General features: G+C 39.7%; 1 protein-coding gene across 6 annotated transcripts; it reads left to right on the top strand.

Moving 5' to 3' along the window:
* The first annotated feature begins 1,806 nt into the window (after positions 1 to 1,806).
* Positions 1,807 to 27,963, top strand: NUDT13 (nudix hydrolase 13). 6 transcript variants are annotated; one of them, XM_049855624.1, is made up of 10 exons: positions 1,807 to 2,022; positions 12,013 to 12,086; positions 13,692 to 13,783; positions 17,426 to 17,565; positions 20,069 to 20,203; positions 21,636 to 21,742; positions 22,682 to 22,807; positions 22,970 to 23,081; positions 23,777 to 23,931; positions 24,386 to 27,963. In XM_049855624.1, the coding sequence occupies exons 3-10, from the start codon at positions 13,701 to 13,703 to the stop codon at positions 24,614 to 24,616; spliced, it is 1,089 nt and encodes a 362-aa protein (XP_049711581.1). In that variant the 5' UTR covers positions 1,807 to 2,022; positions 12,013 to 12,086; positions 13,692 to 13,700; the 3' UTR covers positions 24,617 to 27,963. The 6 variants fall into 6 exon arrangements, with proteins under 6 accessions (XP_049711581.1, XP_049711580.1, XP_049711582.1 ...); XM_049855623.1 differs by lacking the exon at positions 12,013 to 12,086; XM_049855625.1 differs by lacking the exons at positions 12,013 to 12,086; positions 13,692 to 13,783.

Genomic DNA, 27,963 nt, shown 5'->3' with positions numbered 1-27,963 from the left:
AGTGTATAAGTGTTCCAGTCTCTCCACAATCTCTCCAACATTCATTATTTTGTGTTTTTTGGATTAATGCCCGCCTTTTTGGAGTAAGATGGAATCTTATTGTGGTTTTGATTTGCATTTCTCTCATAGTTAATGATCATGAGCATTTCCTCATATATCTGTTAACAGGCTGAATGTCTTTGGTAAAATGCCTATTCATATCCTTTGCTCATTTTTTAATTGAGTTATTTGTCTTTTTGTAGTTGAGTTTCCAGAATCATATAGATTTTAGAGATCAGATGCTGATCAGAAATGTCATAGCTAAAAACTTTTTCCCAATCTGTAGGTAATCTTTTTACTCTTTTGGTGAAGTCTTTGGATGAGCATAGGTGTTTGACTTTTAGGAGCCCCCAGTAATCTAATTTCTTTTCTGGTGTTTGTTCATTTTTAGTAATGTTTTGTATACTGTTTATGCCATGTATTAGGGCTACTGGAGTGTCCCTATTTTTTTTTCCATGGCCTTTATCATTTTAGATTTTATATTTAGGTCTTCGACCCATTTTGAGTTGGTTTTTGTGCATGGTGTGAGGTATGGGTCTTGTTTCACTTTTTTGCAGATGGATATCCAGTTATGCCAGCACCATTTGTTGAAGAGAGCATCTTTTTCCCATTTAACAGACTTTTGGCCTTTGTCAAATATCAACTGCTCATATGTGGATGGATTTATGTCTGGATTCTGAATTCTGTTCCATTGGTCTATGTATCTGTTGTTGTACTAGTACCAGGCTCTTTTGACTACTGTGGCGGTATAATAAGTTCTAAAATCAGGTAGCGTGAGGTCTCCCACTTGTTCTTTTTCAGTAATGCTTTACTTATCGGGGGCCTCTTTCCCTTCCAAGTGAAGGTGGTGATTTGTTTCTCCATCTCATTAAAAAGTGTCACTGGTATTTGGATCAAAATTGCATTGTATCTATATATCTCTTCAGGTAGAACAGACATTTTTACAATGTTAAGTCTTCCTACCCACGAGCAAGGTGTATTTTTTCCACTTATGTAGGTCTCTTTTGGTTTTTTGCAGTAGTGTCTTATAGTTTTCTTTGTATAGGTCTTTTATGTCTGTTTAGATTTATCACTAAGTATTTTATCTTCTTAGGGGCTATTGTAAATGGTATTGATTTGGTAATTATTTCTTCAACGTTTTCTTTATTGGTGTAGAGGAATCCAACTGATTTATGCATGTTTATTTTGTATCCTGATACTCTGCTGAACTCTTCTACTAGTTTCAGTAGTTTTCTTGAGGATTCTTTAGGTTTTTCTGTGTATAAGATCACGTCATCTGCAGAGATGCCTTTACTTCTTCTTTGTAAACTGTCAAAATTTTATTAAATGTTAGAGCTAGTTCCAAAGTGGCAAAGTAAGAATCAGAAATACATAAAGGTTAAAAGGTATCTGTCCTCCCAGCTCCCCCCACCACACATAAACCGAAACCAAACCCACGGCCATGGAGTTGATTCGGACTCGTAGCGACCCTGTAGAACAGAGTGCCCCACAGAGTTTCCAGGTGAGGACTGTAAAACACGCCTACCGAGTACGAGGGTGGTTTTAGTTTCAATGACTCTTATCTCTTTGTTACTTAAAAATGGATCTAATGCTACTCTACTTTCTCCAGAGAAGCAGTTCTCCTGGAAAGGAGTTCAAACAATTTTATAAGATCATGCTTTTTGACAGTTAACAGCGGTTGGAGGGCACAGCAGCACGCGTGAGGCTTGACTACATTTCCCAGAGTGCAGTTCTGGGAGGATTCTGGGAAATGAGGCAAGACAGCATTTTGACAGTCGTGGTTAACTTTGCCGTTGGAGCGCACAGCAGGAGCTACGTTTCCCCGAGTGCAGCCCTAGGAGGAGCATCTTGGGAAGTGTGGCAGAGGCAGCTGTCCTCGCACCGTGGAACGGTAGCCGAACTTCCCAGGAACGCTTGCAGTTTCCTAGTTTGTGCTGATTCTTAAGGCCTAGCAGGGCGCCCCCACGACACACAAAATTCGGAGTGAGTACAGCGGAACAGAAGTCTGTTCAGAATCTAAGTGCAGGAAGGATCTTATGGGGAAGCATAATCAGAACTTGAAAAAAGCTCTTGGTCACAGCGTTTTGCGATTTTAGCTTAGTCTCTCTTTCTTGCAGAAACCAGGGGAATGAACACAGTTTTGTATCATCACTCGTGGAATTCTCTCATTAGCCAGAGCCAATAATTTTCTGTACTTTTCTGGGGGGTTGTTTAAAAATGGAATTGGTTACTTATCTGCATTGTGCCTGAATTATTTTTAATTAAGGGGGGGAAGATTATTTTTTAGAAAACAAACCGTAAAGCTTATCAGTGAGAGCTTGAAATATGTATCCCAGTGGTTCCTCAGTTTTGTGTATTTCCCCATCCCACTTAGATCCACGGTTCTGGAGAGACAGGCTCTCTCAAACACTCCCAGCCTAGTCTCTTCTCAGCAGAAGTAAACACAGAGATTTGAGATGGGCCTTTTTGTCATGATGTAATGCTTTATAAATTAATCTTTTTTTCCAGAAAGATGAAAAAACATGTGTGAATCAATTATTACAGGGAGTTCAGAGAAATTGTTATATTTTGGGTCCTTGCCTCATCTTTTTTTTAAAAATTGTGCCTTAGGTGCAGGTTTACTAAACTCAAGTTAATTTCTTATACAAAGCTGTATACACATAATGTTATGTGACACTAGTTGCAATCCCCACAATGTGACAGACACTCCCTGTTTCCACCCCACATTTCCCCATATCCATCCAACCAGCTCCTGTCCCTTCCTGCCTTTTCATCCTGCCTCCAGATGGGAGCTGCCCATTTGGTCTCAAGTATTGTTTTACATTTTATAGTCCGCTCTGATCTTTGTCTGAAGAGTGGGCTTCAGGAATGGTTTTAGTTCTGGATTAACAGAGCATCCAGGGGCCATGGCTTTGGGGGGTTCCTCCAGTCTTAGTCAGACCATTAAGTCTGGTCTTTTTTTTACTAGAATTTGAGTTCTTGCACCCCACTTTTCTCCTGCTCCATCAGGGACTCTGTGTTGTGTTCTCTGTCATGGTGGTCATTGGTGGTAGCCGGGCACCATCTGGTTCTTCTGGTCTCAGGCTGATGGAGTCTCTGGTTTATGTCTTGCCTCATCTTTTAATAGTTTTGGTAAAAATAATTTCTCTCTGTTAGGTTTTGTACTTTTAGAAACTATAAATAGTGAATGATGGTGGAAAATGCTTTCTTCTTATTTGATCCCCTTAATAATACAGTAAGGATGACATGCAGGGTAGTGAATAAACCATGAGCTTTGGAGCCAGACAGCTCTGAGTCTGAATCTGCTCCTCCCTAGCATTGTGATCGGAGGTCAGTGAACCTCTCAAAGCTTTTATCTTCCTCACTTGTAAAGTGTGGATAGTTAATTAGCTAATTTTTCATTCATTTACGTATACGGCACAGTTTTACACTATGCTAGGGACGGTGCTAGATGCTGTAGATATTTAAGAAGCAATTACAGCCCTTACAGATCTGAGAATTAGGTATGTGAAACACTTGACACAGTTATAATCCAGGTTAGATCCATTTCTCTCCTTCCCCTCCACCCCGCTCTGAGAAGTAAGACAGAAACCAGACTCCAGGAAGTTAGATGACATCACAAGGTTACACTTCCACACGGTCTAAGAGCCAGGAATTTACCAAAGTCCCTGGGTCTCCGCAGTGCTTACTATGATACCCTTCCTTGCTCTGGAAACATGCATTTATACCTTAAGCAGAAGAGAAGGCGGGCCTGACCTTGTCATCTAAAATAAAGTAATGATGCTGGTATTTTCTTCTTCCCAAACTTATTTTGTGATAAGTGAACTTTCATCCCCAGTGTGCCATGAGGCATAAGATACAATAGTAGTTTGTCAATCCAAACAAAATGACTATTCAGCTTGTAATGTGGCATTTGAGCAGCTGGATGTGACTATCCTAGCATGTTTACCAGTATCGCCCAAATCTGAGTCTTTGTGCCAATATGCTTTGAATAATACATTATCTCAGAGACGCCTTGAAAATAATGAAAATCACAAACCATTTTGGAATAAAAAAGTGGCAAAATATTTTCTATATTAGATTTCTAAATAGTATAGGACCATAACACATCATATTTCCATCCTAAAAGAAAGCCCACATAGCCTCTTGACTGCCAAAACAGAGCCTCTTTCTTTGCTTTGAAGAGATAATGTACATGGCAGTTGGCTCTGACAGTGTGTTTTGGTGATCATACTGTAGAAAATACTGTAGGTGTACTTTATTATTTTTTAAATAATAAAATTTAAATAGAGTAAAAACCACAATAAATAAGTGAGCAAAAGACATCAAACAGTTCAGAAAAAGGAAACTAAACTATAAAATCCGAAAACATTTCAGCCACAAAAAATTTACGAAGCTTATAAAGAAACGTAGTATGTTACATGAAAAGCAAGTGGAAAAATATGTCATCTGATTATGTAAAAATTGTAAGCACTAAAAAGACTAGAAAATATATATTAATTGATAAGTTAGTATAATACTGTGGTGATAAATCCTGTTTGCTAGATGTCCTGTAATGTGGTTATTCAGTGAAATCTGTGAGAGCTGGAACTTGGTAGGACTGCCTTGTTTTACTGGGCTTCGTAAGTCTTCTGCCTTTGACAGGGTGCAGTCTTATTGCTTTTCTATTACTCTCTATTAGTGGAAGATATTTGCGTTTTCTTTCTCTGACAGGTTGCCTCCTTACACAGATTCTGGCTTTCACAGATTTTACTGTATTTTATAATTTAGATGATCTATTTAAAAGAGAGAAATACAGTTCAAGCAGAATTTTAAGGATATCATTTTCTCTGACTTTCAAGTAGCCTTTATACTGCTTATATATAAGATGTATACAAATAACATACAAGGGACCATTTAGAAAAGGGGTTAGATTTAACCTTTTTCTGTTGGGTTTATGACCGTGTCAATGAAGGTACAATTCTCAGTTAAAATAAGTCCGATTTTCCTTTGATCGTTGGTACTTTTCAAAGCTATGTCAAGAACTTGACTGCTTTGACTTCTCTATAAACTCTGTGACAACACAACTCATGAGTCAGCAGGCCATGATGATCTACAGTAAGCTAATGTTAGTTTAGTAGCAGAAACTATGCGAAACATCAGGCAGCCAAGCACAGTGGACCACACAGATTAGTCAGTAGCCATAACTACCAACCAGACAGGCACTTGCAGTTCTCAGGATCCAAGGAATTCACCAAAGGAATTCCCCTTGGCTCATAGGGAGTGTGGTGGGGTATTTCTGGGAAAAAAGTGACCTGGAAATAGTCTAATTGTGCAGGGACTATTTTAATATACTTTAGTCCCAGGAACTATTTTAATATACTTTTTTATTACAAAAGGAGTATATACACGGTTAAACATTTTAAGTACAGAAATGTGTATAGTAAAAAATTAAAAATACCCTTTTCAATCATTTTCTCCATCCCACTCCCCCAAATTAGTCACTGTTAACAGCTTGGAATGTATACATCTAGTCATTTTTTAATATATATAATAGATATATAATTTATATATGCTAGTATATGTCCTTTTATTTAAAATTAATTAGATTATGCCAAACAAACTAAATATTACTTGCTTTTATAAAACTTCTTTTTTTTTATTTTTAATAATGTTTTATTGTGTTTTAAGTGAAGATTTATATAGCACTCTAAGTTCCCATTTGACAATTTCTAAAGAAGTTCAGTGACAGTGGTTACGTTCTGAACAATGCATGAACATTCTCATTATTTCTGTTGTGATTGTTCTCTTTCCGTTAATCTAATTTCCCTGCCCCCTTACATTCTCATTTTTGTTTTAAAGTAGTTGCTGACCCTTTGGTCTCATATAGGTGATTTTTTTTTTTTTTTAATTTTTATTAAGTGAAAGTTTACAAATCAAATCAGTCTCTCATACAAAAATTTATACACACCTTGCTATATACTCCTCCTAATGGGACAGCACACTCCTTCCCTCTACTCTCTTTTCCTGTCCATTTGGCCAGCTTCTGACCCCCTCCGCCCTCCCATTTATCCTCCAGACAGGAGATGTCAGCATGGTCTCATGTGTCTACTTGAGCCAAGAAGCTCACTCTTCACCAGTATCATTTTCTATCCCATTGTCCAGTCCAATCCCTGTCTGAAGAGTTGGCTTTGAGAATGGTTCCTGTCTTGGGCTAACAGAAGGTCTGGGGACCATGACCACCGGGGTCCTTCTAGTCTCAGTAAGACCATTACGCCTGGTCTTTTTACGAGAATTTGGGGTCTTCATCCCACTGCTCTCCTGTTCCCTCAGGCGCTCTCTGTTGTATTCCCTGTCAGGGCAGTCATCAGTTATAGCCAGACACCATCTAGTTCTTCTGGTCTCAGGCTGATGTAGTCTTCTGGTTTATGTGCCCCTTTCTGTCTCTTAGGCTCATAATTACCTTGTGTCTTTGGTGCTCTTCATTCTCCTTTGCTCCAGGTGGGTTGAGACCAATCGATGCATTTTAGGTGGCCACTTGCTGGCATTTAAGACCCCAGACGCCACTCTCCAAAGTGGGATGCAGAATGTTATCTTAATAGATTTTATTATGCCAGTTGACTTAGATGTCCCCTGAAACCATGGTCCCCAAATCCTCACCCTACTACACTGGCCTTCGAAGTGTTCAGTTTATCCAGAAGACTTCTTTGCTTTTGTTTTGGTCCGGATGTGCTGATCTATCCTGTATTGTGTGCTGTCTTTCCCTTCACCTAAAATAGTTCTTATCTACTATTTAATTAGTGAAAACCCCTCTCCCTCCCTCCCTCCCTCCCTCCCTGCCCTCTCTTATAACCATCAAAGAATATTTTCTTCTCTGTTTAGACTATTTCTTGAGCTCTTGTAATAGTGGTCTTATACAATATTTGTCCTTTTGCAACTACTAATTTAACTCTGCATAATGCCTTCCAGATTCCTTTATGTTATGAAATGTTTCATGGATTCATCATTGTTCTTTATCGATGTGTAGTATTCCATTGTGCCCTTGATGGGCACCTTGGTTGCTTCCAACTTTTTGCTATTGTAAACAGTGCTGCCATGAACAAGGGTGTGAATATATCTGTTCGTTTAAAGGATCTTATTTCTCTAGGATATATTCCAAGGAGTGGGATTTCTGAATCGTATGGTAATTCTATTTCTAGCTTTTTAAGGAAGTGCCAAATCGATTTCCAAAGTGGTTGTACCATTTTACATTCCCACCAGCAGTGTATAAGTGTTCCAATCTCTCTACAACCCCTCCAACATTTATTATTTTGTGTTTTTTGGATTAATGCCAGCCTTGCTGGAGTAAGATGGAATCTCCTTGTAGTTTTGATTTGCATTTCTTTAATGGCTAATGATCATGAGCATTTCCTCACGTATGTGTTTGCCGCCTGAATGTCTTCTTTAGTGAAGTGCCTGTTCATATCCTTTGCCCACTTTTTAATTGGGTTATTTGTCTTTTTGTGGTTGAGTTTTTGCAGAATCATGTAGATTTTAGAGATCAGGTGCTGGTCAGAGATGTCATAGTTGAAAACTTTTTCCCAGTCTGTAGGTGGTCTTTTTACTCTTTTGGTGAAGTCTTTGGATGAGCATAGGTATTTGATTTTTAGGAGCTTCCAGTTATCTGGTTTCTCTTTGGCATTTTTAGTAATATTTTATATTCTGTTTATGCCATGTATTAGGGCTCCAACATTGTCCCTATTTTTTCTTCCATGATCTGTATTGTTTTAGATTTTATGTTTAGGTCTTTGATCCATTTTGAGTTAGTTTTTGTGCATGGTGTGAGGTATGGGTCTTGTTTCATTGTTTTGTAGGTGGATATCCAGTTACGCCAGCACCATTTGTTAAACAGACTGTCTTTGCCCCATTTGACTTCGGGCCTTTGTCAAATATCAGCTGCTCATACGTGGATGGATTTATGTCTCGATTCTCAATTCTGCTCCATTGGTCTTTGTATCTGTTGTTGTAACCGGTACCAGGCTGTTTTGACTACTATGGCGGTATAATAGATTATAAAATCAGATATAGTGAGGCCTCCCACTTTGTTGTTCTTTTTCAGTAATGCTTCACTTACTCAGGGCCTCCTTCCCTTCCATATGAAGTTGGTGATTTGTTTCTCTATCTCATTAAAAAATGTTGTTGGAATTTGGATCGAAATTGCATTGTATATATAGATGCCTTTTGGTAGAATAGACATTTTTACAATGTTAAGTCTTCCTATCCATGAGCAAGGTATGTTTTTCTGCTTATGTAGGTCTCTTTTGGTTTCTTGCAGTAGCGTCTTATAAATTTCTTGTTTAGGTCTTTTACATCTCTGGTAAGATGTTTTCCTAGGTACTTTATTTTCTTGGTGGCTGTGTAAATGGCATTGATTTGGTGATTTCCTCTTCGATGTTCTTTTTGTTGGTGTAGAGGAATCCAACTGATTTTTGTGTGTTTATCTTGTATCCTGATACTCTGCTGAACTCTTCTATTAGTTTTAGTAGTTTTCTTGAGGATTCTTGAGGGTTTTGTGTGTATAAGATCATGTCATCTGCAAACAGAGATACTTTTACTTCTTCTTTACCAATCTGTATGCCCTTTATTTCTTTATCTAGCCTAATTGCTCTGGCTAGGACCTCCAGCACAATGTTGAATAAGAGTGGCGATAAAGGGCATCCTTGTCTGGTTCCCGAGCTCAAGGGGAATGCTTTCAGACTCTCTCCATTTAGGATGATGTTGGCTGTTGGCTTCGTATAAATGCCCTTTATTATGTTGAGGAATTTTCCTTCTATTCCTATTTTGCTGAGAGTTTTTATCATGAATGAGTGTTGAACTTTGTTGAACGCCTTTTCTGCATCAGTTGATGAAATCACATGGTTCTGTCTTTTATTTATATGATGCATTACATGAATTGTTTTTCTAATGTTGAACCATCCCTGCATAACTGGTATGAATCCCACCTGGTCATGGTGAATTATTTTTTTGATATGTTGTTGAATTCTATTGACTAGAATTTTGTTGAGGATTTTTGCATCTAAGTTCATGAGGGATATAGGTCTGTAATTTTCTATTTTTGTGGTGTCTTTACCAGGTTTTGGTATCAGGGATATGGTGGCTTCATAGAATGAGTTTTGGAGTATTCTGTCCTTTCCTATGCTCTGAAATACTTTTAGTAGTAGTGGTGTTAACTGTTCTCTGAAAGTTTAATAGAGCTCTGCAGTGAAGCCAACTGGGCCAGGGCTTTTTTTGTTGTTGTTGAGAGTTTTTTGATTACCTTTTCTATCTCTTCTTTTGTTATGGGTCTATTTAGTTGTTCTACCCCTGTGTTAGTTTAGGTAGGTAGTGTGTTTCTAGGAATTCATCCATTTCTTCTAAGTTTTCAAATTTGTTAGAGTACAATTTTCATAGTAATCTGATACGGTTCTTTTAATTTCAGTTGGGTCTGTTGTAATATTGCCCACCTCATTTCTTATTCGGGTTATTCACTTCCACTCCTGTTTTTCTTTTGTCAGTTTGGCCAATGGTTTATTAATTTTTTTAATGTTTTCAAAGAACCAGCTTTTGGCCTTGTTAATTCTTTCAATTGTTTTTCTGTTTTCTATTTCATTTAATTCTGCTCTGTTTTTTATTATTTGCTTTCTTCTGGTGCCTGAGGGTTTCTTTTGTTGCTGTCTTTCTGTTTGAGTTGTAGGGATAATTTCTTGATTTTGGCCCTTTTTTCTTCCTGTATGTATGCATTTATTGATATAAATTGACCTCTGAGCACTGCTTTCACTGTGTCCCAAAGGTTCTGATAGGAAGTATTTTCATTCTCACTGGATTCTATGAATTTCTTTATTCCATCCTTAATGTCTTCTATAACCCAGTCTTTTTTGAGCAGGGTATTGTTCAGTTTCCATGCATTTGATTTCTTTTCCCTGCTTTTTCTGATATTAATTTCTACTTTTATGGCCTTATTGTCAGAGAAGATGCTTTGTAATATTTTAGTGTTTTGAATTCTGCTAAGGCTTGCTTTGTGACCTAATATGTGGTCTATTCTAGAAAATGTTCCATGTGCACTAGAAAAAAAAGTATACTTGGTTGCTGTTGGGTGGAGTGTTCTGTATATGTCTATGAGGTCAAGTTGGTTGATTGTGGCATTTAGATCTTCCTTGTCTTTATTGAGCTTCTTTCTGGATGTCCTGTCCTTCACTGAAAGTGGTGTGTTGAAGTCTCCTACTATAATTGTGGAACTGTCTATCTCATTTTTCAGTGCTCTTAGGGTTTGTTTTATGTATCTTGCAGCCCTGTCATTGGGTGCATAAATATTTAATATGGTTGTATCCTCCTGGTATATTGTCCCTTTGATCATTATATAGTGTCCTTGCTTATCGTTTTGTGGTGGATTTAAATTTAAAGTCTATTTTGTCAGAAATTAATATTGCCATTCCTGCTGTTTTTTGATTGTTGTTTGCTTGATATATTTTTTTCCATCCTTTGAGTTTTAGTTTGTTTGTATCTCTAATAGGTGAGTTTTTTAAAGGAGCACTGTACTTACTGGTGATAGTCATTATTTTGTGAGCCAATTTGCTATTTAGCTACAAGGTGACCTCAGGGGTTAGTTTCCGTTCAAGGTTTAAAAAGTATCTCAGGGCCATAGTCTTGGGGAGTCCTTCTGCCTCAACTGGTCCAGCAGATCTGGTTTTCTGTTTATTTTGGAATTTGAGGCTCTGTTCCACATTTCTCTCCCATTTTATCAGGTCCATCTATTGTAGCCCTGATTAGAATGATTGGTAGTAGTAACTGGGCGCCATCTAGTTCTTCTGGTCTCAGGGTAAAATGAGGCCATGGTTTGTACAGACTGTTAGTCCTGTAGACTAGCTTCTTCTCTGACTCTTTGGTTTCCTTCTTGTGTTTTGTTTCAAACAAGTAGAGACCAGTAGTTGTGTTTTAGATGGCTGCTCAGAAACTTTTAAGACCCCAGACACTACTCACCAAGATCAGGATTCATTTTGGAAGTGTTGTTAGTACAACAGAACGAAACATAGCATGGTCCTGTGCCATTCTCCTGATCATTGGTATGTTTGAGTCATTTGTGGCAATCCATCTCATTGAAGGCTTCTCTCTTTTTTTTTGGCTGTCTACTTTACCAGGCATGATGTCCTTCTCCTGCGGTTGCTCTTTCCTGATGACCTATCCAAAGTAAGCAAGCTGAAGTCTTGCCATCCTCACTTCTAAGGAATGTTCTGGTTGTATTTTTTCTAAGACTGATTTGTTCATTCTTTTGGCAGTCCATGGAATACTCAGTGTTTTTCGCCAACACCCAGTTTGAACGCATCAATTCTTCTGTCTTCCTTTTTGAAAGTAGTTGCTGTTAGCTGCCATTCAGTTGGTCCCCTAGTCTTGGTGGCCCCACATGCAACCGAATGAAATGCTGACCGGTCCTGTACCATCCCTGTGATCGGTTATGGATTGGACCCTGTGATCCGTAGGGTTTTCATTGGCTATTTTCAAAAGTAGGTTGCCAGGTCTTTCTTCCTAACTTTTAAAAAACAATAATATATTGTGAACATCCTTCCCTGTTACTACATATTTGTATTTCCACTGTTATCATATTTTCTATTTATTTTTAACAGCTGTGTATTATTCCATCGTATGATAATTTTCAGTTAATATTCTTATATATATCATTTCCTTCCTAGGATAAATTCCTAGAAATGGAATTGCTAAGTGAAAGGGTTGCTTATTTAACATTTTGGTAGATATTCCCAAATTGCCCTCCAAAAATATTGTAGCAATATACATTATCAAAATAGTGTATGAAGCAGAAATACTGAGTTTAAATTTATTTTTGCCAGTATTTCATACAAGTCACTGGGTTATTAAAATAGAGGTTATACCTTTAATATTCTCCTAAAGTGCTTTTAACCTTCATAGGATTTATTACATATTTCTGTGAAAGTTAGTATATATTTGTTTTCTCTCTCCTGCTAGAATTCCCTGACCTGGAGGCTTTTATCCAGTACATTTTGTGTCCCTTAAGGGACCTTGCATAAAGGAGGTATTCAGTAAGTGCTTTGTTAATGTCATTTGCTAAATATATTTTACCCTTGGCTAGGACGTGGATTACAGCCAGAACTGCACAACGGTTAGTCATCAGTGATTCATAATTATGCAACCAAGAAGTAGGCTACATATTAGACCTTCCTTCACAGTTTAGTGTCAAATTTGCTTCCTTGCCTTTGGGTACATTTGAAAGAGTGGTTGGTTATTTACGGCGCCACTGATTTCTTGTCATTTTAGTGGAACTTCTTGACTTTTTTATTGCAAGTGTGAAAGGTGCTTTCATGTGGAAGGAAATACTGATATACAGTTTAAAAGGAACCACCTTCTGCCAAATGGATTAAGATACAGAATTTTTTTTCCCTCTCTTTTTCCCAAGAAATAGAAAATATCTTGAACCCATGCCAACTTGCATAGCTGTCTTTCGAAATACTTCCCTAACGGCCTTGGTTTTATATTTTTCTTATCTATAGATTCCTCCTACTTCATCCTTAGAGAGACTTTGGTTTTTATGTGTTCTGAGAAACTTGGTTCCATTACTCCAGAGGCACTCCCAGGCCTACTTGTTACTTGATCTATCAGAGTTACACTGTTGTGGTGGTGGTGGTGTGCCATTGAATCGATTCTGACTCGTAGCATCCCTATAGGACAGAGTAGAACTTCCCCACAGGGTTTCCTAGGCTGTAAATCTTCGGGAGCAGATCACCAGGTCTTTTCTCCTGTGGACCTGGCGGTGGGTTCAAACTGCCGACCTTCCGGTTAGCAGCCAAGTGCTTAACCATTGTGCCACCAGGGTTAGCTGCTGTTAACATAAATAAACTTCTAAATTTCAGTGGCTTATATGGTAGAGAAGCCCTGGTGGTGCAGTGGCTAAGAACTACAGCTGCTAATCAAAAGGTCGGCATTCTGAATCAACTAGCTGCTCATCAAAAGCCCTATGGGGCGGTTCTACTCTGCCCCACAGTGTTGCTATGAGTTGGAATCGACTCGACATCACCAGTTTGGTTTTTTAATATGGTAGAAGTTTATTTTTCACCCGCAAACAGCCCAGTGCAGGTGGCTTTGGTTGGTGGGTGGCTTTCTTCCATGTAGCGATTCAAGGACCCAGCCTTTTCCACCTGATGGCTCTGTCATTCCCTATGTGCCTTGAAGTTTTAACTGCTTTGGCCTAGAAGAGATACACGTCACTTATGTTCACATTCTGTTGGTAAGACTTAGCCCTCGTCCTACCTAGAGGCAGGCGAAGAGAGAAGTTTAGGCCTTGACTTAGCAGCTACCTACCTCCCAGCAACAACTCCATACCAGGGAAGGAAGAGCACAGAATTTTTGTGGATAGTTAGCTGATTCTCACACTAGCCAATTAGGAAGGCAGAATAGGTTTCGATCTTGTAGATTAGGGAAAAGGTACTGAAAAGTTAAGCTCCCACAGCTAGTTAGGTATAGAAATGCAATTTAGAACCCAGATCACCTGACTCCTATTCAGTTACTCTTTCCTTAATATTACAAAGTAATCCTGTCTTCGTTTAAAAGATAACCCTACTAGTGATTCATTGCTTTAAATTGCATACTGTGACTTTTTTTTTTTTTTTTAAACTCCTCTTTCCTCTAAGGACGTGACAATGTCCCTTCACTGTGGAATAGCTTGCAGGAGAAAGTCTTTTTGGTGCTCTAGGCTGCTGTCAACCTATGTCACTAAGGCACGGTGAGTTTTGACCAACTTGAGCTCTAGGTATTCTATCTTTGGCCCATTAAATTATAAAATCTAAATATCTCAGCAATCTCATATTAAGGATGTATTATCAATATTTACCTATAAGGATGTTCATCACAAATTATTTATAGTTGGAAAAATTTCAAACAACCTGTACGTCCAATAAAACCTGTTGCCGTCAAGTTGATTCCGACTCATAGTGACCACATAGGACAGGGTAGAGCTGCCCCATAGGGTTTTCGAAAAACACCTGGTGAATTCAAACTGCTGACCTTTTGGTTAGCAGCCATAGCTCTTAACCACTGTGCCAAAATGTCTCACACACTTGAATATAAGTTGTATTAAGAACTTTGTCTTTTCCACTACGTCACTGCTGGTACATAAAACAGTGCCTTACATGTATGGGTAGTGAAATATTGTTGAATAAATGAGTGAACAAAAAGGGAGGAATTATAAATTATGGCACATCCATACAATAGAGTGGAAACCCTCGTGGCGTAGTGGTTAAGTGCTATGGCTGCTAACCAAGAGGTCGGCAGTTTGAATCCGCCAGGCGCTCCTTGGAAACTCTATGGGGCAGCTCTACTCTGACCTACAGGGTCGCTATGGGGCAGAATCAGCTTGATGGCAGTGGGTTTGGTTTTTTATATGGTAGAATAATAAACACATTAAAAACTATGTTGAATAATTTTTCATGAGATTTCCTGGAAATAAGATAAGTAACCCCAAAACTCTCCAAAGAATTAAACTTCAGTGAAAGGTAGACTAGGGGAAAAAAAAAATCTGGACCAACATGGCACAATGACAAAGGTTTCTTTCTCTCAGCCTGGGGGAAGAATTCCCCCTGTGAATATGAAATCACTAACTCACTGTCATACAGTTTGGGGTTTAAATTTCTGCCACCTATGTGGTGTGGTCCACCAACTCTCAATGAATTTAAATAATAGTCTGGGACCGATAATACCCCTGGGGTACTTTGTAGAACCAAACATACAACCTCTCTGGAGAGATACACTCACAACCAGTCTTCGCACATAGAAAGCTCTGGCAAACGTGAGTGCCCATTCTGAAATTTAAAGGCACTCAAGGATATAATCCTGTGTGAGTGAGAGTAAGCCAACAAGAAAATTGCAATACTTGTTTTACGCATCATTGGATATTTAGGTTGTTTGCAATTCTCAGATCGAGACTCTGAGAACTATAACAAAATTATTGGATAGAGTCTAAAAAATAAGAATGTAAAAATAAGAAATGATTTATAAAAAATGAATCAGCATCATGAGAAATGAAGAAAACTCTCTGATAAAGAATATTTTAAGGCTACAAAAGTATGATTTCAGATAATAAATACGTATGTATGGATGCAGGATATTAATAAATAATTTGGAGAATTCCAAGATGTGAACAGTGATCAACTCTGTGTGATGGGATTAATGGTACTTTTCTTAATTGATAACTATATTTTCTGACTTTTATAGGATGACTTTTTTTTTTTTTTTTTGCTTTTTATAATAAGAAAAAACAATGAAAGTTTTAGAATAATCTAAATATCCTCACCCTCTACAATGTTGGTATTGTGGTTCCCATGCTGTTGTAACTAAAGGAGGAAGATGAATTAAAAAAAAAAATACAACTTCTGATCAAGAAGAACAGCAGGGACTTTGGGATCTCCGTCCCAGTTCCAGTGAGGTCCTGGGTTTAAGGCCTTAATCTGGCTGTTCTTGTAAGTGTTTTGCGTGCTAGGGTCATCAGGGCAAAGCACAGGTTGTACCATTTATTGTTGTTTTGCAGAGGCAGCAGTGTTTATTCCATTGTTTGTATTTGGAAACTTCTGAGCAGCACATGTCTCTCCTTTGACATACAGTGGATATTTGTCCCAGGAGGCTGTAGTCACTCATCACAAGTTTAAAAATATCATGAGTCTTAAAATCTCATGTTTCTTTTGTCTTCCGTTATAAAGAGCTCACTACACCTCCTTTCATCGGACAGGCTAAATGAGTTCTTAACAATGCCACTGGTGCTTTTATCATTTTGCTTTGTTTTTTCATGTTAAGCCAACTCTGCCTTCTGGTTTTATAAAAGCTGCCAAGTCCTACAGAAAATATCTCGAACTTTGTTTCCCACTTAAGACACAGAAATCTGTCATATACCTGAGGGGCTGTTTTAGGGCTTTGGACAGGCAAAATGGTTAACCGTAAGGTCCCAGAAGGAGATTCCACATTCACCCCACTGAATCACACTGACAGACCCTGACCTGATTCCCAAGGCTCTTGAGGGGATAGGCACAGAACCTTCTTAAAGAAGATACTAGAAAAGCCTAGAACTTGCTCCAATACTATCTCTTTTAGAGAAACCAATTATAGGATGGCTCTTTTTCCACATACTTATTTTGGCTACTGAAAATATCCCTACTTGTTGTTAGGTGCCGTCGAGTCAGTTCCAACTCACAGGACCCTATAGGACAGAGTAGAACTCCCCCCTAGGGTTTCCAAGGAGCAGCTGGTAGATTCAAACTGCCGATCTTTTGGTTAGCAGCCGAATAGGTCAAATATAGGCTTCACTTTCCCATCAATGAGCCCTTCAGTAGAGATAATAAGAGTAAAGATAAATGTCCATTTGGGGGCTATATGTTTAAAACAAGGGTGCGTTGAAGATAAAATTTGCTCTTTATCTTCTGCAGGTTGAGTGAAAATTACCGAAAGTACAGTTTGTTCTTTGTCTGCAGCAGTGAAGTCTGCACCCATCTCTAGATATTCTGCGGTCAATGGTTTATCGCTGTGCTTGTTTTCCTTTCACTCCACTGCACATAAATTCTTGCCTCACAGTGTAATATTGACAAGTACCTTGAAGTTCAATTCAGTAAATATTTATTACCCTTGAAGGTGAACCCAGTAAATGTTTATTGAATTGAGCCATTCACTGCGGTTATTATTGGAGATACAAAGCTGTAAGGCCGACCCTGCCCTTAAGGAGATCATAGTCTTGCAGGTCACCACCTGTCAGTTTTTCATCCTGTGGTGGCTTGTGTATTGCTATGATGCTGGAAGCTATGCCACTGGTATTTCAAATACCAGCAGGGTCACTCATGGTGGACAAGTTTCAGTGGAGCTTCTAGACTGTGACGGACTAGGAAGAAAGACCTGGCAATCTACTTCTGAAAACTAGCCAATGAAAACCTATGGATCACAACAGAATATTGTCTCATATAGTGTTGGAAGACGAGCCCCCTACCTGGAAGGCACTACACGGTAGCCACAACAGTGGACTCAACCATACCAACACCATGATGATGGCACAGGATTGGACAGCGTTTTGTGCTGTTATCCACAAGGTTGCCGTGAGTCAGAGTTGACTCGATGGCAGCTAACAATAATAACGAGTCTTGCAGGGGAGATAGATGTATTAACAAACAGTATGACATAAGTGCAACTGTAGAAGTATGAGCAAGGTACACAGTAGGACAAAGGAGGGAATGATTGTCTGCAGCTACTTTTTGGAGCACATTAGGATGTAAATAAATAAAAGAAAATAACCATGGTAGGAGAGAGATGCAGGAGCAGAATTCTCAAAGATGAGTACTGTACAAGTAACTAAGCGTGGTTTTGTAATGCTTTGATTATTTCCCAAATACAGGTATATGTTCGAACTAAAGGAAGATGACGATGCATGTAAAAAGGCCCAGCGTACGGGAGCGTTTTACCTCTTTCATAGCCTGGCTCCTTTGGTTCAGAAATCAGAGCACCAGTACGTGGTCCCCCGGTATAGCCTAGTAGGTAAGCCCAGTGGACCAGTAGAGTCAACTAGCCTGCTGCCACTAAGCACAAGTCAGTCCATATTGAATCTCTTAGAAGGATCCTTCGACTTTAGAGTCCAGATTTTTCAAACAGCTTCTACCTCTCAAGCTTGTGTAATTGTTTTTGCCAGTTAATTATTTAGTATATGAACCTGAGTTGCCCAGTTAGATATTTTTTTGTGTGATGATATTCATCACTAATGACTTAGGCCCGGCCGGGGTTGGCAAAACTGTAGTCCAAATCAGGCCTATGGCCTAATTTTGTAAATACATTTTTATTGGAACATAGCCACACTTACTAGTTTACACATTATCTGTGGCTGGTTTTGCGCTGCAACGGCAGAGCTGAGTCATTGCCACAAAGACTGGATGGCCCACAGAGCTTAAAATATTTGCTATCTCTTTACAGAAAAACTTGGCCAACCCCTGGCTTAGATTGGTGATTTCTTGCATCCATGGAATTATATACTATGTAAAATTTGCATCATGACTTCATTTTTCCTAGAAGGGTGAAAATTATTTTTTCCTAGAAAGGTAAAAGTGAATTAAAATTAATTTGTTTTGAGAATTTTTTAACTCTAAATACATTGCTAGTGAATTTCCCCTGGGTCAGATGTTGGAGTACTCAGATAGGTAGTTTCTAGCAGTGCAAAGGCCTTCGACTGTGGATCATAACAAATTATGGATAACATTGTGAAGACTGGGAATTCCAGAACACTTCATTGTACTGGAGCAGAACCTGTTCACAGACCAAGAGGTAGTTGTTCGAACAGAACAAGGGGTTACTATGTGGTTTATAATCAGGAAAAGTGTGTGTCAGAGTTGTATCCTTTCACTATACTTACTCAGTCTGTATGCTGAGCAAATAATCCAAGAAACTGGACTATATGAAGAAGAACACGGCATCATTATTGGAGGAAGAGTCATTAACAACCTGGAATATGCAGATAACACAACCTTGCTTGTTGACTGTGAAGAGGACTTAAGGCACTTACTGATGAAGATCAAAGACTATAGCCTTCAGTATGGATTACACCTCAACATAAAGAAAACAAAAGTCCTCACAACTGGACCAATAAACATCATGATAAATTGAGAAAATATTAAAGTTGTCAAGGATTTCATTTTACTTGGATCCACAATCAGCGCCCATGGAAGCAGCAGATAAGAGATCAAAGGTCGTGTTGCATTGGGCAGTTCTGCTGCAGAAGACCTCTTTAAAGTGTCGAAAAGCAAAGATGTCACTTTGAGGACTAAGGTGCATCTCACCTAAGCCATGAAATTTTCAGGCACCTTGTATGCACGTGAAAGCTGGCAATGAATAAGGAAGACCGAAGAGCAGTTGATGCCTTTGAATTATGGTGATGGTGAAGAATATTGAATATACCATGGACTGCAAGAAGAACAAACAAATCTATCTTGAAAGAAGTACAGCCAGAGTGTTCCTTGGAAGTGAGGATGGCTAGACTTAAGAACATCATGCTTGGTAAGGTAGAGGGTCAGAGAAAAAGAGGAGGACCTTCAATGAGATGGCTTGATGCAGTGGCTACAACAATGGGCTCAAACATAGCAATAATTGTGAGGATGGCATAGGAGTGGGCAGTGTTTCATTCTGTCGTACACAGGGTTGCTATGAGCCAGAACCGACTTGACAGCACCTAACAACAACAAGCAGCGCAGAAGAGTATGAGGATTCCATCAGCAGGCACAGAACATTATTTTAAAATTTAGCAATATAATATTGCATTATGAACGAATAAATATAAGTCCCTCATGGCTACGAAGACAGGTTTTCTCCTCTACAGCGCTTGTTGTATACAGCCTGGGATTTCCACAAAAGCAACATAATCTGGAGGCTGAATTATAGAACTAGGTTGGTCTCTATTGTTTTAAATGAGACACATTTTTTTTTCAGTGCTTTTACTTTTTTATTAAGTTAACTATCATATATCTTACACTTTAGGGAATATGTTCCCTTCATGATACAGTCAGAATATTACATTGCAGTGTTATACACCTGGAAAGAATTCCTCCTTTAGTCTTAACTCCTCAGATTCCTGATGAGGAAACTGAGGCCTAGAGAAGTTAAGCAATTAGACCAAGGACATATAATTAACTGCCTGCAGCGCAGTGACTAGAAGCCAGATACACAGACTTCAAGCTGAAGTAGATGGTTTTCCTGTACGTCGAATATGGCTGCGGTGATCTAATTAAGAAGCCCCTGGGTGGCGTAGATGGTTCCTGTACTTGGCTGCTAACCAGAAGTTTGGAGGTTTGAGTCTACTCAGAGACACCTTTGACTAAACGCTTAGGGGAATCTAATTCCAAAAACTGGGCCATTGAAAGCCATGTGGAGCACAGTTTTGCTGTGATACACATGGGGTTGTTATGGGTCAGAATTGACCCCATAGCAACTGGTTTGGTTTTTGGGTTTTGGTTTAATGAAAACCTGTGTGCTTTTCTCCTTCTTTTCTGTTTCTTAGAGTTGGAAAGGCTCCTGGAGACGTTTGGACAGGACACACAAAAAATAGAGGATTCCGTCCTGATTGGCTGCTCCGGACAGCAGGAAGCATGGTTTGCTCTGGATCTGGGTCTGAAGAGTTCCTCTTCTACAAGCGGTACATAAAGTTATTCCTAACGGGTGCTTCCCAGTGGTTTTCAGACTTGAAGGTTCACTAACAGTAAAATCTCAAAGAAAATTTTGGGAATAAAAAAAGGTTATTGATTTTCTATTTTTTAAAGTAAGGACATTAAAAAAAACACTGCCACCAGTTATGATCATATCATCATCATTTAAAAGAGAATAAAGGACATTTTAATGCTTTCTTAACGTTGGTGTTGGTACACAGTTGTTTGTTATATTATCCTCTATACATTTATATGAGGGCAGTGGTCCTTCCGTGATAGAATTCTCACCTTCCACGTGGGAGACCTGAGTTCGAGTCCCAGCCAGTGCCCCTCAAGCACAGCCCCATTTGTCCGTCAGGGGAGGCTTGCATATTGCTTTGATGAAGTGGTCTCTGCTGAGCTACAGATTAATACAAACTGGGAAGAAAGGTCTGATGATCTAATTTAAAAAATCAGCCATCGAAAACCTTATGGATCAGAATGGCCCAATCCTGTTGTGCATAGGGCTGCTATCTTAGTTATTTAGTGCTGCCGTAACAGAAATACCACAAGTGGGTGGCTTTAAAAAACAAATTTTTTTTTCTCACAGTTTAGGAGGCTCGAAGTCTAAATTTAGGGTGCTGGCTCTAGGGGAAGGCTTTCTCTCTCTGTTGGCTCTAGGGGAGGTTCCTCGTTCCTTGGTTCCCTGGTGATCATGTGGTGTGGCATCTGTCTCCCCTCATCTCTGCTTGCTTCTTCATGCCTAATCTGCTCTTTTTATATCTCAGAGGTGATTGGCTTAAAACACACCCTACACTGATGTGGTCTCTTAACATAACAAAGAAAACCCATTCCCAAATGGGATTATAACCATAGATAGTTATAACCACAGATAGGGGTTAGGATTTACAGCATATGCTAAAACAGCTGCCATGAGTTGGGGGCTGACTCCACGACACACCTTTACATAGTTTGTATGTCTTAAATGAGGAGCCCTGGTGGGGCAGTGCTTAAGGGCTTGGCTGCTAACCAAAAGGTCAGCGTTTCAGACCCACCAGTGGCTTCGCAGAAGAAAGATGTAGCGTCTGCTTCTGCAAAGGTTACAGCCTCGGAAACCCTATGAGGCAGTTCTACTCTGTCCCATAGGGTCGCCATAAGTCGGAATCAGCTTGACAGCAATGGGGTTTTTGGTTTTTAATGTTTCCCAAACTTGCCTGAATATAAGAATCACCTAGTGCTTGCTACAAAATACAAATTTCTGGGCCATGTCTGCTGCTTCAGAATCTCCAGGTAGGAGCTTGAGAACCTGTATATTTTGTACTTTCCCCAGTTGAGTCTTATTAGATGAGTTTGGGAAACACTTCTAACAGGACAGATTTGCAAAGGGCCCTTCAGGCAGGGCTTGAGATTTGTCTTATTTCCTTCTCTTTTCTAATTTTCTAGCTTCCTTACAGAAACCTGAAATGGAGACAGAGCTCAAGGGCTCTTTCACTGAGCTGAGGAAGGCTCTCTTTCACCTGAGTATGAAGGATGCCACCTTGCTGTCCACGGTAGGACCTGATTCCTCAGTTTTTTTATAGAAGATTTAGTAAAACAGTGTATATGGGCGAATGCACACACACACGAAGCTAGAGTAACATTTGATTTCTTATTTTGCTAATCATGGTCTTCCCTACCAACCTCAGCGGAAAGGCAGTGTGCTGCAGGGAGACTGCTTCCTTCTTTTGCCCTTTATAGAAGGCAGGCGGGCAGGCGGGTGTTTCTGCAGAACTACTGTCAAGAATGTTTTCTCCTGAGGACATGCAGATCTATGGCAGTAGGATATATCAGCCTCGGAGACGTTTTTAGTGACCCGTAGTATGATGTACACACCATCATGTTTTTTCTATGAGAAATTATTTTACATTATTTTAATGACTTCTTCACAACTTTGTATTTCACTTGCTAAAGTGCTTTAGACAGTCTATTTAACAACATTGCGAATGTAATTAATGCCCTGTATTAAAAAAAAATTTTTTTGTTTTTTAATGTACCCTTAAAAATGGTTAAAATGGCAAATTTTATGTTATGTGTATTTTACTACAATAAACTTAAAAAAAAAAGATAACTCTAAACATGTTTTAGTTGCAAAAAACTCCAGCTCTACTGGGAAGGAGTGTGGGGCGGGGATTCAACCATACTGGAAATATTTTATTTTTAAACTGGGTGGTAAATACATGGGTGTTCATTATATTACTTTACATATTTCATCTGTTTTAAGTAATTTATAATATATGGAAAAATATGCTGTCTTTCAGACTTCTGATGCTAAAGAACATGTTCAGTTTCTTTATCTTGAAGTTTAAATGGTTAGCAACCATTTAAAGTAGGTGAGATGGAAATGGAATGGCATTTTCCATTTGAGCTGATGAAGGGACTAGGCCCAGTGCTGTTATAGATAAGCCCTGCATTCTTTCCAAATGAAACCAGGCCCATCTTTGTATTCCTAGGCTCAGGCTCTTCTCCATTGGCATGATGCCCATCAGTTCTGCAGCAGAAGCGGGCAGCCCACCAAGAAGAACATGGCTGGCAGCAAGCGTGTGTGCCCTTCCAATAAGATCATCTATTACCCACAGGTAAGCGTTGCTCTAGGAGGACAGTAATCCATGAAGGCTGGACACCACTCTGCCCTGGAAAAGGAACCTTGTACAGTTAAAAGGCTTTCTTTAATTGTCCATTCCTTCATCCTCTAATCCCCCAAAAGCCCCAGTGTCTCACTTCCATCCCCTTTTCTCTAGATGGCTCCTGTGGTGATCACCCTGGTGTCAGATGGGCCCCGATGTCTGCTTGTCCGCCAGAGTTCCTTTCCCAAGGGAATGTATTCTGCCTTGGCAGGTTTCTGTGATATAGGTAAGGCGTTTAGGGCATGTGCAGGTGACATTGTAGGACATGAACATCTAGTAGGTGTTTCTGTTTTGTCATAGTACCTGGGGTCTTAAGCACATTCTTCTTTATCGTGTCAAGAAAACTGCCTTTTGGTATTATAATTTTCCCGTATTTTATTAGGCAGATTTTCAAACATATGGCAAGTTGAAAGAATTATACAGTGAATACCCATATACCCACCACCAAGATACTACCATTTTTTTCCTATAGTTACTTTATCACATACTTGTTCATCTCTCCATTCCTCTATCAATCCATCTTATTTTTTGATGTATAGACTGCAATTATTAGTATACTTCTCCCTACTTTAGTATGTATAATGATAACAACTAGAATTTCATATTTATGCACAGTGATTTTTTTTTTTTTTTTTGGTCTTTGGAGTAAAATTTGCATATGGTGAAATGTGGCATTATTCCAGCAGAAGGCAGCAGTAGCTTTTCCCACTGTCACCCCTATTTTGCATCATAACAAACCTAATAGGTGTAAGCACTGCAAACTCCAGACCTGATTCCTACCGTAGAGATTTGGAGATTTAGGGTGCTCCCCAAAGTATGTCATTGAAACTGTGGAGCCAGCTTTGTGCTCCTTTGCAAATGGGCTATCTGTATCACCCTTCCCACTGCAGGGCTGTCCTGAATTAATCTGAGTGCTTGTAGGTGAAAGTCTAGAAGAAGCCGTCCGGCGGGAAGTTGCAGAAGAGGTGGGATTGGAGATGGACAGACTGCAGTATTCTGCATCCCAGCACTGGCCTTTTCCTAATAGCTCACTCATGATTGCTTGTCACGCAACTGTGAAACCAGGGCAGACAGAGGTAAGTTCTTAGGCTTCCCTTATGCTGTGATACTTTCTTTGCTTCATCCATTCTGCTAGTCAGCAAGTACCTGTCTAGCTCAGCACTGTCTAGATTACACAAAGCTGTAAAGTATATGATTTGGACCCTCAAGGAACGTGCAGTCTAGTAAAGGAAACAAGTAAGCACTATGAAAATTGAGTTGGCCAACATTACCAGCCTTCTCCCTTGTACATAGTCATGATAATTTATCTTTCATTATCAGAGTGCCTTGCATATAGTAGGCATATAATAAATATAACAAAATTATTGATTGATTTCAGGATTGGCTTTATTGCACAAATCAGTCAGGATGTTGAGAACAAATGATATAAAATCATAGTAACTTCTACTTGCAAGGGACTTAGATGTTGCCATAGTATTCTAACTTTTGTAGCTCCTAACCTCACATCCTGTTCTTCTTTATATCTTTCAGATCCAGATGAACTTGAGAGAACTGGAGGCAGCTGCCTGGTTCAGTCATGATGAGGTGGCCACAGCCCTGAGGAGAAAGGGCCCCTATACCCAACAACAAGATGGAACCTTCCCATTCTGGTTGCCCCCTAAGTTAGCCATTGCCCATCTGTTGATTAAGGAGTGGTTGGAAAAACAGAGCTGTTCTTCCTTGCCTGCTTCGCCCAGATCAAGCCACCTACATCTGTCCTGAGTACCCCTGAGGGACACACCAGAAATTGATTGATAAAGGGGAGGTGACAAAGGCCATTTCCAGGCCCATTTCAAAAGGCAGAGCAGAAGATGATTCTACCACGAGATAACTCTACCAGTAATGTTAACCAAAGTTCTTACTAATGGACCATCAAAAATGTCAGTTTGAGAAGAAAAGCTGATTAGATGTCAACTGTCAAAACCAGTTGGAAGACTGAGGCATTAATTTGTATGTAGGCCTTCGTTCACCCATCTTCTACTTAGACCTTGGAAGCAAGCCTCTCTTGGCTTGTGGCTTGTAATGCTGGGTTTACGCTGGCTGCCAAAATGTGCCTGGTGTAATTTTGGTTAAAAATTTTATTTTGGTATTGAAAATATGAAAGAAATCTCAAGTCAATACTGTCACTTTATACTTTACAGAATTAGAATTGTACAGCATAGCATTTAATTCTTGTGTAGGTTCGCTACGAGTCGGAATCGACTCGACGGCAGCGGGGGCGCGGATAGGTAATTATCTTGTACATGGTAGCTGTCTTAGTTATCTAGTACTGCTATAACAGAAAAACCACAAATGGATGTCTTTAAAAACAGAAATTTATTCTCCTAAACAGAGTTTAGGAGGCTAGAAGTCCAAATTCAGGGTGCCAGCTCTAGGGGAAGGTTTTCTCTCTGTCCGCTCTGGAGGAAGATCCGTGTCACCTTTCAACATCTGTGGGCCTGACATTCCTTGGAGATCGCCATGTTTCTTGGCATCAGTCTTCCCCTTGGTCTAGGAGATTCTCAGCGCAGGTACCCCAGATCCAAAGGACATACTCCACACCTGGCTTTTCTTTCTTGATGGTAATGAGGTCCCTCTCTCTCTGCTAGCTTCTCTCCTTTTATCTCTTATAAAAGGTGATGCAGGCCACACCCTAAAGAAACTCCCTTTACATCAGGGCTGTGACCTGGTTAAGGGTGTTGCATCCTGCTCTAATCCTCACTGACGTGACCTAATCCTGTCTCGTTAACATAATGGACAGCTCACTCCCAAATGGGCCATAACCATAGGCACAGAGGCTAGGATTTAAAACACATCACAAAATGGAGGATATCAGATCACAAAACAGAGGATAACCACACAATACTAGGAGTCAAGTTGACACTTATTTTGGGGGGACGCAGTTCAGTCCATGACAGTAGTTAAGTAAAACCCATAAACCAAACCTGTTGCCATCTAATCAGTTCTGACTCATAGCAACCCTACAGGACAGAGTTGAACTGCCCCATAGGGTTTTCAAGGAGCAGCAGGTAGGTTCAAACTGCTGACCATTTGGTTAGGTGCCAAACACTTAACCACTGTGCTACCACAGCTCCTAATTAAATAAAGTTCACAATATTTTGTTAAGTCACTTGAAGGGAAGTGGGCACTGGGCCAAGGTCTTCCTCTGCATTAAGCCAGATGCAGTGAGGTTCTGTGGAGGTAGTTGAATCTCAGTGGGACTTAAGATAGTCTTTTTTGTTGTTCTCAGCTCTGTTACTTGCTCATTTTGTGAACCAGTGAAAAGACCATTATTTTGCCATGCCTGTTTTCCTAAGTGTAAAATGGTCGCTGGCATTTGCACACTCAGTAAATGTTGATTTACTCCAACTAAGGGATTAGAATTCATGGCAGTTAAATAAGAGTCATGATATTTCCTTAAGTCATTAAAGGGGAGAGTAAAGTGGTTCCGTTTCTCGAGCTTTTATGGGATTAACTAAATTCAGGGCTTCTCATTGTTCACATATGTCATTCTATACCTTGTCAAAAGGGAGATGAATTTATTTAGGGGAAATAAAATTAATTTCCACACCTTTGTTCAGATGTGTTTTTCTGTCCTCTGAAGTGAGGAAATGGCAGAAAGTGAGAATTTGAGGGGCATCTCTTTATTTGTGTGACAGTTAAGTCCAGGTTCAGAGTCTGTGGAAAGTCTAATGCCATGTTCACATGAAATACTCTTTTTTTATTGTATTTCACATGAAGGTTTACAGAGCAAATTAGTTTCTCTATTAAACAGTTAATACACATATTGTTTTGTGATACTGGTTGCCAACTCCACAACATGTCAACACTCTCCCCTTCTTGACCTTAGGTTTCCTGTTACCAGCTTTCCTGTCCCCTCCTGCCTTCTTGTCCTTGCCTCTGGAGTGGTGTGCCCATTTAGTCTCGTTTTGTTTTATGGGCCTGTCTAATCTTTGGCTGAAGGGTGAACCTCAGGAGCAGATTAAATACTCTTAGAGGTTAGATTGAACAGAAGAATGGCTGGAGAAAGAGTCATATCTTCAGATGATTCCAGGTACAACTGTATTGAAAACAAAAGTTCCAGAAATCCCAAGAGTATTCATACATCAGAGTTTCGTAGGACTAAGCAAACGGGATTCTGGAGCTAGAAAAGTTGAAGCTCTCTTTACCCCAAAGGGTCATTGCTCTCTGCAATGTCAGCAAACCATCAATGCTTTGGGGAAACCCAAATGCCTTCATCAGGAAATGCTGCAGGGTAATGTGTGATGAAACTTGATTGTCCTGTTAGGTTGGCAGCTTGCCCTTTCACAGGCTGAACCCAGCAGGTAGAAGGGAAAAACACTCTCGACAGAGAGGTCCTGAGATTTCTTCATATCTTGCAGTTAGAAGAAAACAGTTCAGGGTCCATGTGTATTACCCTCTCCCAGTCTTTTCTCTCTCTCTGTGGGTGTGTTTGTGAGCACGTGTGTACACATCCCCAGTCTGAAAATACCGATAGAAAGGGGAGTGTGCAGATTCCTGGTTGTGAGCTTCTCAAATTTACCATGGAGTAACTGTTTACTTTTTGATTAATGTGTTTTCTTGGAAAAGAAAAGACAACAGTGGGCTAATAGGAGAAGCTACAACATTGACCTTTGTCTCCCAGGAGCCACTGGGAGGAGGGCTTTGCTATAGAATTCCAAGACTACCTGAAAGCTGAGGCAGAAGAGGGAGGATGGGATGGGGGTCTGGGCACTGAAAATGGCTGATAAATAAAGGAAACTTTGGTTTAGGGCTTAACTGGCTAGAAAATATTTATGTGGCAATGAATTGTGAAGGTGCTGAGGACAAAGGAGAACCCGGCTGCATCCGTGAAGCAGGATAGCAAACACAGGTAAAACTTTAAAACAAATGTATTTGCCACCAGAGTGAGCCTGGCTCAGGCTAAGCAAGCCCTGGTAACCGCAGTTAAAAGGCACCGCATTCATTCCTTATATTTGCCTGTCCACCTCCCTTTCCTACCTAACGTTCAGTCCTTAATGAAAATAAACTCACTGTACCACAAGTACCTTGTGAGGGAACCTCTTTCACACAGTTAAGCTGGTGTAGCA

Source organism: Elephas maximus, chromosome 16 (genome assembly GCF_024166365.1).
Source record: "Elephas maximus indicus isolate mEleMax1 chromosome 16, mEleMax1 primary haplotype, whole genome shotgun sequence".
Lineage (NCBI taxonomy): Eukaryota > Metazoa > Chordata > Mammalia > Proboscidea > Elephantidae > Elephas > Elephas maximus.
Note: the sequence above shows the minus strand (reverse complement) of the source record. Positions and strands in the feature narration are given on the sequence as shown.

Excerpts from the sequence above, each read along its gene's own strand:
- NUDT13 (XM_049855623.1), top strand. The coding sequence starts at position 13,701 with ATGTCCCTTCACTGTGGAATAGCTTGCAGGAGAAAGTCTTTTTGGTGC. Across the intron at positions 17,566-20,068 it reads CCCCCGGTATAGCCTAGTAG|AGTTGGAAAGGCTCCTGGAG; the intron begins GTAAGCCCAGTG and ends TCTGTTTCTTAG. Across the intron at positions 21,743-22,681 it reads ATGCCACCTTGCTGTCCACG|GCTCAGGCTCTTCTCCATTG; the intron begins GTAGGACCTGAT and ends TTGTATTCCTAG.